The 21214-nt window shown below is 36.0% G+C and overlaps 1 protein-coding gene across 2 annotated transcripts in view; it reads right to left on the reverse strand.

The window, feature by feature from the left end:
- DAPK1 (death associated protein kinase 1) overlaps positions 1 to 21214 on the reverse strand; it is a 72122-nt gene that overhangs the window by 47525 nt on the left and 3383 nt on the right. For both annotated transcript variants that reach the window (XM_088129875.1, XM_088129874.1), the window contains exon 3: positions 6904 to 7125. In XM_088129875.1, the coding sequence (XP_087986001.1) occupies positions 6904 to 7125 (222 nt within the window). The remainder of the gene's footprint in view (positions 1 to 6903; positions 7126 to 21214) is intronic.

Consider the following 21214-nt stretch of genomic DNA (forward strand, 5'->3'; position numbering starts at 1 on the left):
CCTGTAAGATGCTGGGGGGGGATAACCCCACACCCCACCAGCCATCTCCATAGGTGTGGGCCCCCCTCTGGCCCCCAAGCCTTCTGGCAGAGCCAGGATTTGATCTCTTTCCTGAAGGCCATGAGGGAGGGGGCACACCGCACCTCAGGCGGCAAGATGTTCCAGAGGGCGGGTGCTACAGCAGAAAAGACTCTCTGCCTAGACCCCACCAATCGAAATTCCTTAACGGGTGGGGTCTGCAACCTGCCCCTTCTGCTGGACCGAGTTATTACCACCCCACCAACAGTTATAATAGTAACACGTTACTGAATATAAAAGGGGGAGTTATTTTAGGTTGTAGTATCTTGGCTGTCTTACTCAACCTCCACTGAAAATGTATATACTTTTAATTTACTATAAATGAAAAATAATGAATCACTGTATTGATAGTGATATTATCTACAGATCTAAGCAATTACCCATTCAATGCAACTTTTGATACCAGCTTTAAATCATGGTTTCAGATTCCTAACGCTTTTATCAATATAAATGTCCATGGTTTTGCCCAGTACATGGAATCTGTGCCCTGAATAAAGAAGATGTATTTTAGAATTTGCATCAACAATTATATGAAATATTAAAAAAAATCATTTACACTGATTCTTTAAAAGGTGGCTAATAGGGAAAGTACTATATTTTAGTGTTCCGATGAACTTATTCAGAACAAAACACTTTGAATCTTAACAAGTTCTTATGGTACACAAGATATTATACCTGAAAAGCTTTTTTAAAAAACCATGTAAATATCTTTATTTTATTGCAATGGCTCAAAACAGGTAATTATGTGTTCTATATAAATGAAAACACAAACTGACCAACAACAAGCTTACATGAAATTGCAACAGGTTCTAGTGTAAGCTTTAAATTAAATAACTCATTTAAATAAAAGCAATGAAATGAAAGCATTTAAAGCAAAGAAGATGATGCTTCGAAATCAACATCTCCTTCCTTTGGGAAGAAAACTGGGTTACATAATACCAGAAAATAATTCTTTTTCTAACAAGCAAACTGTTACCCAAGCTTTGGGATTACAAACTATATCCCACAAGATATAATTATAGGTCTTAAGCATTTAATGTGAAACTGATTAGTTTAGAAAAAAGCATTATCTCTCTTAATGAATTAGCACCAACATACAGTACTTTATTAATGAACCAATTAAATAATTAAGGCACTATCTAAAGATATTGTCCATGGAGATTTTTAATCCCAGTGGATTTCACAAAATTAAAAGGACTTTCACTGAAAGTAGTGAGAAAAATCAGCAACAGTAACAAAGATCAGATTAACATGATAGGCTTTCCTGTTAGCAAATCAGCTCATTGCATAATTATTCATAGAAAACTATGATTTAAATTTGCTAGACTTTTTGTTGCTTGATAAAGTGTTAAAAACTTTTTCTTGCTTGGTAAAGTATTAAAGCATGATACAGGCATTTTCTATCTATTGGATATAAGGATATTATATATGGCAATTTCATCATTTATAAAGGACATGTGCTTTACCAATTACATTTTCACTATTTAAAGGTACGTTAGAGAACATCTGTGAAAGTGTTGCTTGGATGTGCAAAATCTATTCTCTATACAAGGAAAAAGAAGACTGATTCCTAACCAAGAAAGCTCTCAGACTGAGATAATACCTTCTATCATTGCTGGTCTCTAATGGAGGGAAAGATATTTAAAATCCCAGAAAATAATCATAATGATTCTTTAAGCCTAGAAGCTATCTTGGATATGCATGGCTTGATTTTCATATCTACTATAAAATCAATCTTGATTTGCAGTCCTTTTGTTTATAATTAGCAATGATTTGATTTTTCTATTTTAAATACATAGAACCATAATCTTTTCTAGAAATTATCTCAAGGGAACTAACTGAAAATCCAAAAGCAGTAATTGAGATTAAATAGCACTTAGAAAGTGTAAGGGGTATCTGACATTGAATGGTATATTTTTGCTCTTTCAGCAAAATTTTCCTTTATTCTCCTCTCTCAATATATCACAGCTGCCAAATCTGGACCTGGGAGCCCCTTAACACCCTGATACAAATTGGGGAAGGGGATAAGCATAGGCTGCAATGAATGGAGAAATCCCTTTGTTAACAATGCCATTCTCAAATGGGAAGACACAGGTTGAAAACACTAACATCAGCAATATCAGCAAAAAGCATCAAAATACAATAGCAATAAAATAACTATATAGAAACCAACTTAGTAACAAAATCTGTAACAATTTTAAATGCCTTTCCTAAAAGAAGTTTCTCTACCATCTTACAGAGTGTGAGATATGTGATGGAAAAAAGCTGCAATTGAGTAAGTTGTATTTCTATTAATCATATACATCATTGGTATATCATTTGTATTATATAGAATTGTCATTAGCTAATTTTAATACGGATATTTATATTATCATTGTTTTTACTGTTTTGGATTTTAATTGTGAGCCACCCAGAGTCGCCCTCTGGGGGAAGATGGGTGGCATATAAATTAAATAAATACATTTGTAGCTTTCCCCAAATTTAAGATTTGCAACTATATTTTAAATTTAAGAGACACATAAACAACTTTAGCAGAACCTGAAGTTATCTTTAACCAATTATTTTCTCCATACACCTACCACTTTAGGGGGTCTAATTCATGTTAAACCCTGCAAGAATGCAAGAATAGAATTTAACCCTATTCCTGTTATTTGTATCAATCAATTACAATCATTTCAAATAATCAATTTAATTGGTAGTAATTATGAAAAACAGCATTATACATGATGCAGAAATGAGTACCTGAGTAATGAGTAAAAAACTAAGCATGCATTGCTCTTAAAAAACAATGTTTCCCAACAAAATGTAGGAGGTACAGGATGTGAACTACCAATCCTATGATTAGAAAGCGAGTGAATGGCATAAAAGTGTGGTTTCTACATAAAATGATAAATTTCAGAAGTGATAAATTATAATAGAAAGTAAAACAGAGCCTTTAAGAACCATATAAGTCTTGCTGTTAAGTATAAAAGACTAGCAGACAAATGAAAAAAGGTCTATCTGAACAGTATTTATTATCCAGGAAAGAAAACATGAGAAATCATCCAGAAGAGAAGAGAAGAGAATAAGAGGGAACTGAAAGCAAAACTCCCAGTTTGGATTAGCAAACTACAGTGGGGCAAAAAAGTATTTAGTCAGCCACCAATTATGCAAGTTCTCCCACTTAAAAAGACGAGAGAGGCCTGTAATTTTCATCATAGGTATACCTCAACTATGAGAGACAAAATGAGAAAAAAAAATCCAGAAAATCACATTGTCTGATTTTTAAAGAATTTATTTGCAAATCATGGTGGAAAATAAGTATTTGGTCACCTACAAACAAGCAAGATGTCTGGCTCTCACAGACCTGTAACTACTTCTTTAAGAGGCTCCTCTGTCCTCCACTCGTTACCTGTAGTAATGGCACCTGTTTGACCTTGTTATCAGTATAAAAGACACCTGTCCACAACCTCAAACAGTCACACTCTAAACTCCACTATGGCCAAGACCAAAGAGCTGTTGAGGGACACCAGAAACAAAATTGTAGACTGCACCAGGCTGGGAAGACTGGATCTGCAATAGGCAAGCAGCTTGGTATGAAAAAATCAACTGTGGGAGCAATAATTAGAAAATGGAAGACATACAAGACCACTGATAATCTCCCTCGATCTGGGGCTCCACGCAAGATCTCACCCCGTGGGGTCAAAATGATCACAAGAATGGTGAGCAAAAATCCCAGAGCCACACGGGGGGACCTAGTGAATGACCTGCAGAGAGCTGGACCAAAGTAACAAAGGCTACCATCAGTAACACACTATGCCGCCAGGGACTCAAATCCTGCAGTGCCAGACATGTCCCCCTGCTTAAGCCAGTACATGTCCGGGCCCGTCTGACGTTTGCTAGAGAGCATTTGGATGATCCAGAAGAGGACTGGGAGAATGTCATATGGTCAGATGAAACCAAAGTAGAACGTTTTGGTCTAAACTCAACTTGTTGTGTTTGGTGGAAAGAGAATGCTGAGTTGCATCCAAAGAACACCATACCTACTGTGAAGCATGGGGGTGGAAACATCATGCTTTGGGGCTGTTTTTCTGCAAAGGGACCAGGACGACTGATCTGTGTAAAGGAAAGAATGAATGGGGCCATGTATCGTGAGATTTTGAGTGAACACCTCCGTCCATCAGCAAGGGCATTGAAGATGAAACGTGGCTGGGTCTTTCAGCACGACAATGATCCCAAACACACCACCCGGGCAATGAAGGAGTGGCTTCGTAAGAAGCATTTCAAGGTCCTGGAGTGGCCTAGCCAGTCTCCAGATCTCAACCCCATGGAAAACCTTTGGAGGGAAGTTGAAAGTCCGTGTTGCCCAGCGACAGCCCCAAAACATCACTGCTCTTGAGGAGATCTGCATGGAGGAATGGGCCAAAATACCAGCAACAGTGTGTGAAAACCTTGTGAAGACTTACAGAAAACGTTTGACCTCTGTCATTGCCAACAAAGGATATATAACAAAGTATTGAGATGAACTTTTGATATTGACCAAATACTTATTTTCCACCATGATTTGCAAATAAATTCTTTAAAAATCAGACAATGTGATTTTCTGGATTTTTTCCCCCATTTTGTCTCTCATAGTTGAGGTATACCTATGATGAAAATTACAGGTCTCTCTCATCTTTTTAAGTGGGAGAACTTGCACTGACTAAATACTTTTTTGCCCCACTGTATTTAGAATGTTCTTTCTAAATAACCAGCTTAAGTGGAGAATGTTCCTTCAACTGCAGACAGACCTTCTGAAGTCAAGACTGCAGCCAAGTTTTATAACAGCTAACCACTAATGCAGAAAGAACAAACAACTTAATATTAGAAGTGTCCTAAAAATCAGGAAAGCCTTATCAACAGAATTTCACGTTATTTCAGTTGATATGCCTACAAAGTTGATGTGCATAGTTTGACTGTATGCTTTAAGTGGACTGGAATCTTTCTCATCTAATGTTAATCCATTTGTTCCTCACTCTTTAAAAAAGTGATATGACATTTTCTAGCTTGCTTGTAACTGCTGGGAATTAACCAATAATTACAAAAATATGCATTAGTGGGAACAAATGTTCAAGTTAAAAGTTTTCTATTCTATTCTAAAGCTGTATAAATCATTTGATGAAGTGCTCTAAAGATTGGCAGGGCCTCAAAGCCAACACCCTAAGCTTCAAGTGGATGTGGCAGCTTCAAGGAAAGGCTCCAGCAGGGTGTTTTGCTCATGAGCAATGCTTCACTGGAAGATTTGCACAAGCCTACTCTATTAATTGATATTCTTTAGTAGAATTGTATTTTGTCTTAACAGAATACCAAATACTGCTAAATATGGGTAACTTGAAGCCCACAGTCTCATATTGTTGTCTCTTATGATAACAGAACTGTTATAGTTCTGAGAATTACAGCATTATTTTTTCAGCAGATTTTTAAAAAAGGAAAATGATGAGGTAAGTTTCCAGTGCGTATGTCAGAAATGAACATGTTGCTTCCTTCTGCCATTCAGTCCTTAAGAATTCTTGTTTTGCTTTCTTGTTTTGCTCAGATAGGCTTTTATAGTTCAATGAATCAACAAAAAGCACAAGGGAACACTATGGAAAAAAACTAGCCTCATGTTTGTAAAAATGAAAAAGATGTCATTTCCCTGTTCACTGAGTCTGTTGCTTTCAGGCTATTCAACCAAGATCAAGCATTCTGACTATCTAACTTTAAGCTTGCTTTGCAGAACGAATTACAATGGACGTGAAGAAAGGAGAGGCAATTGAATGCAAAAAAGAGAAAAATTAAGAGTGGAAGAAGGGATTTTGAAGAATCAGGCTGGAAGGCAAAAAAAAATGGGCTGTGGCTCTTCAAGATGCCTGTGCTAAAAAAGAGAGAACACAAAAACAACTTAAAGGCTGCAAATGATTTTAAAACATGCTGATTTAAAGCAAAGAAACACCCTTCCAACATCGCTTTGGTAGAATGAGAGCGGCCATCTTCAAAATGAAACCCAGATTTCAGGAATTATGCAAAAGTAAGCAAATTCACTGGCTGATTTGATATATGGATTCTTCGCTTTGGATCTGAACTCCAGCTACACTAAACCTGGAAAATTCCACCTTTGCCATCCCACAAATGCATGTAATATATATGTGAGCATCTACTGCTGCAAGCTATACTTCAAAAAATGCAGATAAAAAAAAATCTGCATTAACTGTTAACTAAAATTAATCATCTTTAAATAAGGTAACCCATTTATAAAATCAATTGGTCCCCGTCTGCTTATACCAACCACTCTCTCCCACACATACTACTCTAACACAGAAACACATTCCCTTACATCCACCCAAGAGCAGGAGGGGGGGAAAACCCCAAGCTGAGGATAATAAGAATAAGAAATAGGGAAAGGAAGCAAACAGAAGCGGGGGGGGGGGAGGAAGGAGTGGACAAAACTGGATCCTGATGAGGAGAGGGAAAAAGGTAGCTGGATCAGAAAAGAGAGAAATTATAAATTATTAATTGAATTAATTGAATTTTATTCAATTTTATTAATTGAATAAAATTAAAATTCAACAGCTCAACTCTTTCCAAGCAGATAATCTTCAGGGTTAATTTTCAAAAGCATCCATGCTTTACAGCACAGAAGGATAAAGACATCTGCATACAAATTCCTTTATTTTCAACGGCTTATTCTATTCTTATGAGCAAATGTAGGATGATGCTCCCAATGCAAAATAATTACGGGGGGTGGGGAGGGGATAAACCTTATTTTCAAAACTGATACAAAGCTTCAATTCCAAAACAGACATTTCAAATAACTTAAAAACTACTTACAGTTCCAATATAAGAATTACATCCATTTTACTTTCATAAACATCATGCAGTGTAATCACATTGGGATGCTGGATTTCTTTTAATATGTTTACTTCTCGTTCAATATCTTCGCGACTCACTCCTCGGCGACTGGATTTTGTTCTTCGTTTTTTGATGAATTTTGCAGCATATCGTGCACCGGTGGTCTTCTCACGGCATTTCCTTACTATGGCAAACTGTCCACTAAAAAACAAACGAAAGAACGAACGAAAGAAAGAAAGTACGGCTTTTTAAGGCACAACACATTATCTTGGTGAAAATAAGAACAGTTAGACAAAAGCACAGGATGCTGTCTTATGCTGGCTCTGATCATTGGTCTACCTGGCTCAGTAAATCCTAGAGGGGAAGTGCAGAAAGGTGAGATATAAATCACATCAATCAATCAATCAATCAATCATGGAGCAGAAGTAGAATATATCATGGATTTGTCCTGGTACTTTTAAGCTAAAACTTCCTGCCAACACATCCACATTTTAAATATAGTCATTGACTTAACTGCAATATGGGGGATAAGGGAAAACACTACAGTCCTACTGAAATAAAAATATGTGAACAGAAAAATATGTCTGTCTTTGGAAAGCCTTCAAATGAATTTAACCAAAAATGTACATTTGGTGTTAGAACATTTATTGTATTTGTTTTTCAACTCACTCTCTCATCAAAAATGGTAGTATTCATGCAAAGGTTAGAAGCTAAGTAATTCCCACCCCCACCCCACCCAATTTGATTTTTGCTATCAGACTTCACACAGTCACGGCAATAAATCTGTACTATCCAGAAACTCAGTCTTGCATGTGGTAACTAGCTACCAACAGAAACTTCAGATTCATCATGATTAAATAAGATGCTTTACTGCAGACAAGAATAAAGTCACATGCAGTAGATCTGTCTTACGAAGAACAGAACAGCTCTCTATATAGGCCAGCCCTCAGCCTTTCCTCTCACCCTTGCAAATTAATGGACTTTTGGCTATTCTTTACCCAGCTTTGAGTTTGAGTTTGGGACGCACCTGCTAAATGTTTATATGTAAGTTCTGTCTGACCTGAGCGCCTCTGGTTCCAATCTCACCATCTCAAACCACATCCCTCTCCATAACCAACTTTTAAAAAGAATGTTTATGACTATAAGGTTTTTTTTTATAGCATATTGCATTACACAACAGCTTCTTCATTCTTGTATCGGGCCAATTAAATTTTCCACACATCCTCTTGGAGATTAATTTTGGCATTTATAGTACAAATAAAATGTCAATCCTGACAAAATAATGATTTTGTTTTTTAAGCATGTGAATTTTAGAAACCTGCTCAAGCAGGTTCCCTATTTTTTCCTTCCCTTCCTTCACTGGATGTGACAGTATGTGGTGCAGGGCAGCACCCCGCATTGTCTCTGGTTGTGTGAGACCGAAAGGAAATTGTGCCTTTTCACATGGGAGCTGCTGCAGAAAGAAGTGCTGAAAAATTGACAGAGGAAATTTGCAAGAACATTTGGATTAAAATCCTTGGCAACTATAGAAATAATTTTTTTGAACTGAAACCCTTCGAAAACCTATCTTGAAGGTCAGGGGATTCTGGAAGCGTTTTGAGAGGTGGCACAAGAGATTCAGTTGAAATTGAAAGCCATGATATATCCCCAGACTCACAGAAAGGTTTTCAAAAGTTTTAGGAACTATTTTATTCAATGCAACTTATTTTTTCTTATAAGATGATGTCCAATGTAGTTTTCTCATTTCAAACTGCTTATTTCTACTTAATATTTATTTATCTACTTAAATTTTAAGTAAAAAATCCAAACTTAAGGCAATATCTTATTAGGACCAACCAAAATACTGTACAGTTCAACCAAAATCTTTTCCACGTCTTTGCACACAGGGAATCTGAATTTGGGTAACAGAACAATAAAAAGAACAACATAACCAAAACATTAGGCATACTTTGCCCAGAATTTGTATAACAATTACAGTACAGTGATTCAAGCTAGAAAGATGGCTAATAAGTGAATGTTACAATTTGTAGGTCAAATAAGGACACAAAGAGAATATCCAATGAACCATGAATGAAAATTTCATCTACTTAAATGTGTGTTGAATTTTTGTTTGGGAAATAATTCTTCAATTCCAGTTTGAGCAACTAGAGAAAGCTTGTTTGAGAATATAAACCCTTTCAATTTAAGGGGAAAAAACCCCACAAGAATATGACAGGGTATCTGTAAGCTATAACTCTTTAGGTGCTAGTTACAGGATTTCAACTAGGAACAAATACATAAGATGATTATTACAGTATTCCCTAAGAATCACCAATAACCCTAAAAGTGATCATAAAATGGGGCATGTGGGTGCCACAGTATTCAAAGGCATCACTTCACCAACCATGTGCCTAAACTGACACTAACAGAAAAAGCAATCAGCATAAATCATGGTATAGTATTAAGTAAGCATTGATACCAGCCAAGGCTAATGTAAGGGAAGGTGATTAGTTTAAAAAGCAGATATATGTGCAAACCTACTTCTTAATCATGATACCAATACTTCGGCTACCCTCAAAGTCAAAACAGTTCTGTTATACTAGTATACCAAATCAGAGGTTAAAACTGATTTGCAAATCATAGTTTGTGTTCTGCTGTTGATATCTCAGCTGCTAGCCACAGAGAAGTTAAAGTCAGTTAGGGACATATGAACAGACTGCTATAAAATGTAGACCTAAAAAAGCTCTGTGTTGAGCAGATGGAAAATTAAAACAGACCAGCAGTTTTCTCAAAATACAATATGCATACTGATTACTCCCTTCATGGCTCATTGCCAGTGGTAAAACTTGCAGCATTCCAATGATCATATGAGCTACACCACTGGGAATGTACAATTCCAGAAGGATCACCTATGACAGGCATACATGGGAGATCAGATTAAAGATGATCCACTGGAAAATGATATTGCAACTCTTTTTTCTCCCAATTATGATCAAGAAATCCCAGCTTTCTTCCCTATTAGTTGCTTGGGCCATCACAGAATTACACTTAGGAATACAGGATTTAAAAGTTTTCATATAGTTACACTATCTCTCCAGTGCAAAGGTATATAAGATACCTTTACAGGTATTTTCTAAAGCCATATTTAGAATTTTGAGAGCAAATTATGGGAACTCAAAATGGCTGCCATGATCTACATGGCCACACCAAAACACTGATTTGCCAGAGAGAAAACAGATGGCATCTCCCAAGATCTTTTCAATCATCTCAGCTTTTGTCTTTTTTTCAGGATATTTTCAAATGTTTGTATGCACCATGTTACCTTACCAGAAAAAAAAAAATCTAACTAAATAGAATGTAGATAGGGCGTGGAGCCTGCGAATGCCAAGAAAGCTTTCCATACATACACCGATACTCATGGGCAACTAAGAAGTAGAATAAATATTTTAAATACTTTGGGTCAAGAAATAGGTTGTGTTTTACACATCATTAGTTATTTTTTAATCTAAGTAGATAGTATATAAATATTAAAAATAAATAATAGTGAAACGTCCTATTTAAGGACTTTAAACATTGTTTATAAAGGCATTGTAACTATTAATGGTTCTCAAGTATCATTACATTTCTTCACATTTCTTTCTTTTTTGTCTGTTGCAATTGTAGTACACATCAAGAGAGCTAGTTTGGTCTAGTGGTTAAGGCTCCAGGCTAGAAACCAGGAGACTGTGAGCTGTAGTCCCACCTTGGCATGAAAGCTGGCTGGGTGACTTTGGGCCAGTCATTCTCTCTCAGCCCATGACATCAGGCTTGGGTAACAAGCCGGTCAGTCAATTCTTGTTGCAACCACGTAGTTCAACATTTGGTTGATCTGAAAAAAAAGGGGATCCTGCTCTTGTGGGAAAAACATTAGGAAGAAAAAAAATTGTAGTACATATCAGTGGTAAGGTAAACATATATGGAATTGTAGTGGTAATGTAATTATGATCAACTACATGATGTACCCTGAATTTGTGGTTTGGACAACATGATTAATCTACTGCAAACAAACCAAAGTGGCTCTTAAGAGTCCCCTGGACTGCTAGGAGGTCAAACCAGTCAATCTTAAAGGAAATCAACCCTGATTGCTCATTGGAAGGATTGATAATGAAGCTCAAGCTCAGATACTTTGGTCACCTAAAGTGAAGAGAGGACTCTTTGGAAAAGACCCTGATGCTGGGAAAGATTGAAGGCAAAAGGAGAAGAGGACAGCAGAGGATGAGATGGTTAGATAGCATCACTGAAGCAATGAGCATGAAACTGAGCAAACTCAGGGAGGCAGTGAAGGACAGGAAGGCCTGGCGCAATATGGTTCATGGGGTCACGAAGAGTCGGACACGACTTAACGACTGAACAACAACAACCCCGCCTTTGAAAAATACATCTGCCTCCAGCTTTCCTCATGAACCTGCAAGATACAAAATATTTGCCCAAACTGTTTCACATAGTATCAGCTATGGATGCTTCTGTACTAGGAGCTCTACAGCGATACAACTCTCCAACAGTAAGGTACATGTGGACTTGCAATAAACTTTCTATGAGTTAAGCATAACATCCTAGTGAACATCTCTACTAGGAAGCATAATAATGAAGAGAGATACTAATAACATGAATAATTCTGCTAGGCAATGCCTAGTAATACCTAATTACACATAGATGCTTCTAGAAATCTCATAAGATAATTAGGACGAGAGGTTTTTTTTCCCCCTTCTATCATTCAAAGAACAATTCAGAGAACCCAAATAGAGCATTGATTGAGTGGTCATGTGCCATCAAATCAGTCAACTCTCAGTGACCACATAGACAGATTTTCTCCAGGATGAAAAATATAGCACACAATCATCATTCATTCTAGCTACAGAAATCTAGGCATTAAATAAAAATACATATAAATTAAGAATTGATTAAAATAAATTAAGCAATTCTACTTGCACATATCATAATTTTGCATAAAATAGGCTATTATGTCTAATTTTATTATATTTGCATAGTCGATCCAGCTTTTATCACAAGGTGTGATGGATCTAAAAATATAAAACAAATCTGCTGAAGGTAAAATATTATTGTGATTTTGTCAGGAAGCATATAATCAGTGTACAATTGTACTGTATTTGATGACAACAAACCAATGCTTCCATAAACAGTTAAGATGAGGAAAAATGTTTTTTAATATTTTGGGTATAGATTTTAAATGTTTCAAGTTACCTGACATTTTAATATCACAAAGATATTGAGAAAGGAAAGTAGAATGAATCTACAAATAAATGTTCCCAAATGGAAGTAATAATATAAACTGTCATGCAACAATTTTGACATCAAATGGAAAAGACTATGTCTACTTCCATAAAATAAATAAGCAAGATGTATAGTATTTCAAATGGAAAAAAAAGTTTTTAAAAAACAGTATCTGCATTTGTTAGAAAAGACATACCCAAATTGCATTAAATGGGCCTTTATTTCAATTTCGTTGATTACAAAAAACTAGTTTGCTTTTTTCTTCCCCTCTCTCTGTTCCTTCCTCCCCCTTTGCGTCCTGTTTTTTAGATCTGTATGCCTCAGGACAAGGATAGTTCTATTTATTTCTAGCCTTAGAATCCTTTCTTTTTGTCTGAACAGCATGTTAAAAACACACACAAATAATAGGCAACAGGCTTCATGGCAAACGAGTCCTGTCATATTTCTAATGCTTCAATAGAATATTATAAACAGCTTCAATGAAGCGAAGGATGTACCCATAAAAACTGCAGATGGAACAAATTCCATCTACTGGACTAAATTTAGGATTTCAGTATCTGCCTGAAAGAATGTCTGAAATTACATTATAATTTTTTTTAAAAAAGTCAGAATACCTGAAATACCCAGAATACCTTAATTTTTTCAATACCCGCTTCCCCAACTTGTTTCCATATTCATTGAGAGTCATAATTAGGTCACCCTCTAATTACTACACACACAAGAGATTTCTGATAAAGATACATGCCAAAATAACAATGAGAAGAAACAAATTTAATCTACTAGACTTTAATATATTTTATCAGGCCTAGAAGCAACAAGATTCCATTTTTAAGTGACTCAATGGCTCTTTTGTTTCACAGAGAAAAGTTACTTTTGCACTTAATATTCTTCATATGAAATATATATTTAGGTACTTACTATTCTTCACATAAAATAAACATGGTTATATATTTGTTGTTGTTGTTCAGTCGTTAAGTCATGTCCGACTCTTCGTGACCCCATGAACCATATTGCACCAGGCCTTCCTATCCTTCACTGCCTCTCTGAGTTTGCTCAGTTTCATGCTCATTGCTTCAGTGATGCTCTCTAACCATCTCATCCTCTGCCGTCCTCTTCTCCTTTTGCCCTCAATCTTTCCCAGCATCAGGCTCTTTTCCAAAGAGTCCTCTCTTCACATTAGGTGACCAAAGTATCTGAGCTTGAGCTTCATTATCAATCCTTCCAATAAGCAGTCAGGGTTGATTTCCTTTTATATATTACACCCAGGCTAATAATTATACATACAGCCTTTTTATATCTGCTAAGTGCAAGTGGGCTTAACTATGACAGGACTATGTTCTGAAACTGGATTTGAGAATCTAATGGTCAGCTCTAAAAATTAAAATTACAGATGTTTCAGATAGCATGTGCAATGTGTGTTCTCCTTACTATTGAAAAAAAAAACAAAAAACAACCAACCATTATTTGGAAAAACCTTAAAGAGAACTTCTATAAAATGATGTATCGTTGGTACTTGTCACCAGAAAAATTATCTCAAATGTATAAAGGTACTTTGAATGTATGTTGGAAATGTGAACAAGAAGAAGGGACATTTTATCATCTCTTGTAAAAAAGCAAAAAAAATTGGAATGAGATACATATTTGCATACAGAAGATTTTAAAGATTAGAGACTTTCCTTTTGGGCTTGATGGATAAACAGTTAGAAAAAACTTATGGAACTTTGTTCTTATATATGACAACAGCAGCACGGCTCTGACGTGCACAGAGGTGGAAAGATATTAGCTACAATGGAAGAATGGATGGTGAAGGTGATGGAGTTGGCTGAAATTGACAGCTTTGATTTGTGATAAGACATTGTGTAATTTTAATGCTAACTGGAAACCTATTTTGGACTTTTTGCAGGAAACAGAAAAAAATGAAATTATGTTGAATGGATTTGATGATTAGAAATAATACGGGTTAATTGAAATAATGGAAGTTATGTTAATTTAGAGCAGGTGTTTAAAGTATATTGCTACTTTTATCTGTTGCAAGGAGGGTCGGAAGTCAATCTTTTTTCTTTTCTTTTCTTTTTTTCTGCACTCTTGATCTTTACTATTCTTTTTTCCTAATTCTTTTCCTCTTACTCTTTTTCTTAATAATAGTTCTTGCTAGTTTTTACTGTTCTTTTTTTAAAAAATAAAGTTATTACAAAAAAGAAAAATATCCTTGCTTAGAACAGCAACTGGTTATAGAAAACATAACATTTTAATTTCACTTTACAAAAAGAAAATCTTCACTTGATTGATATTCGTGCAAAGCAGTTACACTTGGACAAGAGCAATCAATAGGATGTATTATTTGTAAGCGTACTTGTAACAAGAGTTGAGAACTGTAAAATATCTGTAATGCCTAATATTTAAACTTAATTCTAGCTAGAGTGACTCCCACAAGGGCACTGAAGGCATTTAAATTCATTGTCAGATTCCAGAACAAGAATGTAGCTTAAAATACAAATAGGAATTCATAACCAAATTATTGCCAATGACAAGAAGGTGACTTTGCTATTGCAGCTTGGCATGGGAACATCCATCTCTGAGATTTTTTTTTAAACCTTCCATTCAGTGGGCTCCAAACATGGTACAAAGTTTTAATAGAATGGATTCAAACTGAAATTTCAAGGTTATGGTATGTTATATATGTCCTAAATGAATTCTGCATATTGGAAAGAAGGAAAATTAAGTGCTTGTACTCCATATTTTGAAATATACCATCTGGGTCCTAGTGAACAGGAAAAGGGATATTGGAAGCCTGCTTAACCTTATATATCAAAAGTTTGATTTACTGAACAGTTCCCAAAAATTAATATGTTTCCCAGTTTCTGGAATCAATGCATCCTGGTAGATTTTTATTAATGTCACCCAGAATGGGACCATGCCTTTATCAGTCCCCTTTCCTGATTGCTATTTTTTTAATGGGTGCACAATGTGCAGCAGTAAAACTAGTTAGGCTTTTAGCCTAATTTTGCCCTCAAATAAATTCAGAGTATGGCGGGGGGGGGGGGGAGGAAGGATAAATCATATTAGAAAAGAAAATGCAGTTAGCTAGTGAAGTGGGGATTATATATGCATTTCTGCTATTGCCAACCATTAGTGGATACAACCTTAGTGATTATCTGTGCATGAGAGAAGGGAGGAGTGCTTTATGACAATGTTTGGATGACAGCTACATGGAACAATGCAAAGGTTTTAACAGGCACGTTCTTACTGTCCCATACATAACCATCTAATAATAAATGTGGTTGTATGTGTAAGGTCATATTGTGAGTAGCAAGGCAAAACACAACACTTCTAGGTGCCCTTCATATGAGCTGAAGGGTACAACAAGCCAAACCACCATTTACTGTACATTTGGAATTTCATACTGTAATATTCCCTCTAAACTGCATTTATTACTGAGCATTCAATCTTTTATCAGAACCAAAATTCCGCTGTTGTAAGGACAAAAATGAAAAATATCTGTCAGCAACATATGCTGATAGTCAAAACTAATACCTTTCTTCAAAACTTTCTACTATTGAAATCAGTATTATGGAGAAGTGGGAGGAAATCAGGAAGTAATCTTCTTCCATTTATTAGTCATCGCTATTTTCAGCGGTTTAAGGGCCTGCTTCTTCTGGATACTTCTATTCTATAAATGTCAATTTACTGTTCAAGAAGTCTGTTTAAGAAACCACTATAATGCTTATGAAAGCAAGGCATATTGTTCAGTATTTTAATCAGAAGAACTTGCAGCAAGTAGATAAAATATTAAATAAATATACGGGCAATCATTCAGCTACTGGAAGCTGCAACTTAGGTTGCCACTGTTAAGTCAATCTTCAGAAAACATGACTTTTAAAAAACCAACTTTGTTGAGCCGAATAAATATGGAGAATGGCTGTCATCACATTCTGGCAAATGCTAAGATCAATCTTGACCCTTTATGAAAGGTAAAGAGGAAAGGTAAGATAGACAAAAGTGGAGACTTTGATCACATAATTTTAAGAAAAATGAAGATACTGATATCTGGCAGCACATATTTTAATTATGTCCAAAGGGATATATACATACACACTTTATCAGAACTAAATATACATCTTATTTTAGATCCAATTGGTTTTTTTTTTCAATAGCCCATTTCACATTACATTCATTTAATTTAATGAAACAATGCATATCTAGAAATAGAGTATTTTCCACTGAAAATTTTCCACATCACTTTGCTGCCATAAGACCTACTTTCTTGAGAAAGCATTCATGCATGGATGAAATCCATTCAGACAGAAAATGTTCCTGCTACAGGCAGGAGACGTGCCATGATGTTTTACCTTGCCTATCCAGGAAAAAAATATATATTTTGATTCCATCTATGGCTGTTTATTAAAGAGAAGTTCATGAATGCACACGTTAATTTCTGTAAATACAAGCTCCTTTGTACCACTTCTTAAAAATATCTACCCAGTTTTAAATCCACAAGAAATTACGTTATGTAGCCTTAACGCAGAATGAACTTTTACTGGCTTTCTCTCAAATAAAAGGAAATGAAAAAAATATATGCAGAAACTTAATTATGCACTTGATGCACCTATCAGTTATAATTTTATTCAGTGGTCTTCAGCCTATGCTTTCATTTGAACTCTAAATATGGTTAACTTTAACTTCAGTCAATTAAAACAAACCAGTGTCATAAACTGTAACTTAAAACTAGCTTGTTTCAATAAAAGAAACAAATACTTAGAAATTTTGTCCAATTTTGGCCACAAGATGCAATTAATCTAAAATGGAAGTAGAAGTTTCAAATCTCTATGTATAATTATACCAGAGGAGGCAGGAATATGCAGTATGCAAGCCCAGTACTGTATTTGGTAGGGCTCATTTATGTTATCTTGGTAAGACCAGTGGCCAAAGACAGACGGCACATCAAGTCACTGTTTGTCTGAAGCATATGAGTGTCTTGTCTACTTTAATTTTTCCATCTGTTCAGCAGCATAAATTCTATGTTATTAGTGTAATTATAGTTTGTAATCCCAATTCAGTGATAGGTTCTGATTTGCAAATTTGATCATTAACTATATTTTGCCAATGTGGTCCTCACACTGATCCGTAGCTAAATATTATAGGGTTCATTAGGTCCTATCCACAGAATAAGCAGTTTATAAGGTTTGGTAAGCTTGGACATTCTGCTCTCAGGACTGCTCTGATATGGCTACCAGAAGAGAATATGTATACCTTTAACCTGAACTCCAGTTCTTTTAAATATGGCTTATTGAAGGAATCTAATTTCATAATCATTATTGAATTTTACTATCCCACTCTTTCCCCAATTTTGAACGCAACACTAAAATCATCCCTTCGTACAGTTTTTTCATAGGTTGGATGTCAGATAGCAGTCAACGTGAACTACCATCCTTCCGTTTTTCCTTGTGAAAAACAAGGAAACAAAGTTTTTTTCCCCCAACTTCCCCTGTAATCCCATTAGATTACAGATAACATAAATGAGCCCTACCAAATACAGTACTGGGCTTGCATACTACATATTCCTGCCTCCTCTGGTATAATTATACATAGAGATTTGAACCTGTAGAACACCATTTTTAACCTGTAGAATACAATCAGCTTGGAACGTTATAAAAGAACATTTTGTCCCAAGTTTGAAACAAAATGTATTTCAGGTGCATCCCTAATATATTATTTTCTGCAGGTCTTCCCAATTTTCCTAGGATAGATTTGCATGTATCAGAGTATGGACCTGTAATTTCCAGACATTAGACTTGAAACAAGAACCTATTCTGAGGATGTTCTTATTTCATAAGCCTCTTATATACCATTACATTTCACAAATACTACAGCAGTCAAAGCCAACAACCAACTATTTTAATCCAGTGAAGTTGAAAATAACACCACTCTAATTGTATGAGGCAAAAGATGAATAGTATCCTATGGCAAGTCATTATGCTATATTAGATACCATAATATAGTCAGCAACACTTAAAATTAGGACTTAACAATGTCACCCATAGTTTCAGGGATTTATGTATCTGCTCATTTTCCAGCATGCTACAGTATATGCCTGAATTTACACAACACTGCCCTATTTATTATTTCACAGCATTTGTACACAAATCCAATCACCAGCTCCAGGAAGATTACAAAACTAACATTCATAACACATATCAGGAAAGACATAAAATCCAAGAATCAGCATAAAAACCATAAAGTAACATACAATCACCAGACACAGCAAATAGCAGCTACCATGATTTCAAATCTATGCTCCGGGGCCAAAGGAAGACAATAGTTTTCACCTCTTTCCTAAAAGATTACTGGGATAAGCCATCCCTTCCTCTGGAGGAACAAAAAGAATTTTGTAAGGCTGGACAACCACCAAAAAGGCTTGCTTTTCTGCTGCTGCCCTCCCGACCAGTTGGAGGAATGAATGAGCAGCATCTCTTGCTGCACAGAATGCACAGGATAGGAAGATGCTACATGGAGAGGAAACAAGAATCTGAGCCATAAAAGTTTTAATGGCTTTATGGCAACTCTTTGAAATTGTACCCAGAAACTACTAGCAGCAAACGTAGCTCCCACAATACTGATATTACCCTGCTAAACCAGCATTTTGAACCAATTGCCAAGTAGTCTTCGGAGGTAGACACAAGTACATTAATCCAACCATGAGGTGACAAGGGCATGAATGACTGACACGGCATCCTCTCCAGGAACAGCTGCATTTGCTGTACCAGTGAAGATGGGCAAAGGCTCTCCTAGTCATGGCCTCGACCTGCTGTTCAAGCAGGAGTTGCAAATCTGGAGAATCCCCAAATCACAAACCAAGCCATCTTGCAGAGGAATGGGTCCACACTGAGAGCTAAAGTTGATTCTAACCTAGATCTAGGTTTTGTTTTACTGAAACATAATTGAAATTGAAACAAAGTATGCAGAGTGGCAAGCTAGCTGGGTTCTGTAACCAGGGCATTTCTAGTACTCAAGACTTCTTCCAAATAAATCATGCAATATAAAGCAGCAGAGTCAGCTTTTGAGATTTCAGTGTTGGAAGAAGTACATTTGATAGTTTGTGTTCCTGCAATCCCATGACTGACTTGTAATTCTGCATGACTATTTGTATTTTGGAACTTCAATATTAGCACACATGGATGGAGGGGTACCGCTGGCTGGCTGGCTGGCTGGCTGGGCCAGATATCTTTTTCCAGATTATCATTTATATTTTTCATATTATCCTTTTCCATTTCTACTGTCTTCTACTCCTTAACTTTGTTGTTCTCTATCAAGGATAAAAACTAGAAGAAAATTAATGGAAAGCCTGGATTAAAAAGTCATTTGATGTGCATGTAGTAAATCAAATGAAGAAACATTGATCTGAGGCAAGATCTCCTCTAAATGAAGTAGCCTGCCTTTAGAAAAATGGGTACTGTATTGTTTTGCAGCAATAAGCAAGAGATTCAAAGGAAGGTTTTTAGAGCTTAAGCCCCACTGCCATATATGAAGTCTGCAGTTAACTAATTTCAGTCTATCTGCAGTAGTTGGCAGTGAAATGCCACTAAGGATTAAGCTATAGGTGCTGAAAACAGTATCTCTATTTGCCTCCAACAACTTGAATTTGGAGAAATGACCTATGTGTACATCTGACTGCACAAACCACATGTCTATTCATACGTTAGAGAATGCAGCATGAATTGATCTATTACAGGCTATGATATGTTCCTAGCTCTAAAATAGCTACTTTTTAAAAGGAAAATCCTGTATCGGTATAATCATTTCATGCACACTGAACCTGTGCTCTTGTGGCTTGACTCACTTTCTTGAAATACAGATAGTCCTCAGTTAATGACCATTCTGTCAGTGACCGTTCAAAGTTACGATGGTGCTGAACAAGAAGACTTACCGACGGTCCTCAAAGTTGTGTCTGTTGCAGCATCCTGCAGTCACATGATCACGATTCAGGTGCTTGGCAACCGGCTTGCAATTACTATAGTTGCAGCCTCCTACAGTCACGTGATCACCATTTGCAACCTTCACTGCCAGCTTCTGACAAGCAAAGTCAATGGGGAAGCTGGCAGGAGCTTGTAAATGGCAATCACGTGACATCACACTTAAGAACCATGCAGGATTTGCTTAATGACAACAACCAGAACTGCTGTTGTAAATCGGCATGGTCATGTGACGTTGCACTTTACGACCTCATTGCTTAGCAATGGAGTTCCCAGTCCCAATTACCATCATTAACCAAGTACTACCAGTACATGCTATTTCAGATACAAGTCATTTAAAATGTTTCACCTTCAGGTCACTCTTAAAGTTTCAAGGTCAATATAATACTGTCTCTGATGTTTTTCTACTAAGCCACCTTCATGGGGATGAATTCTTGGACTGTTTTGAACAGGGATGTAGCACTCTGGCAACTACATATACATTCCTTGAAACAGTATAGTACACAAAAAAACCCGGAGAAAGCAGTATTTAAAATGCAGAGTCACACTGTTCATAACCACAAAGCACAAAATGCAGCAGCGAAGGCATGTATGTATTTCATAATAATTTCCTCTTAAATGGAACTGAAATCTGTTTCGATCTTATGAAACTGTACAGTGGGTTGACTGCTTATAACCACTGTTTAAGTGACAAGCAAGAGAGTATTAATTGTTTTGCTCATATGTTTGTGGGTTCAAATCATTGTTACAGACTGCATACTACACAGTATTATCAGCATTAGAGGCATAAAATTATACTGAAGTAAAATTATCAATAATACAAGTCAGTGTAAAAGCAAGTTAAGAGTTTTCAGACAACTTTCTAAAATGTCCCACAGAGGTTAACAGACAAATTTCAACTTATCAAATAAAATCTACAAATTTAACTTGCTTACTAATCATATATTACCTTTGAAAATAAGGTTTGTTTTGCTAATAATGTTAAATATACAATTCTGTGTATATTTAACACTATTAGAATTCATTCTCATTACTATTCTAAATTAGTATTATAGTCCTGGTGACAATTT

This window comes from Python bivittatus, unplaced genomic scaffold (genome assembly GCF_059951505.1).
Source record: "Python bivittatus isolate LINGU-HERP-01145 unplaced genomic scaffold, Pbiv_v1 ctg000850_np1212, whole genome shotgun sequence".
Taxonomy (NCBI): Eukaryota; Metazoa; Chordata; class Lepidosauria; order Squamata; family Pythonidae; genus Python; species Python bivittatus.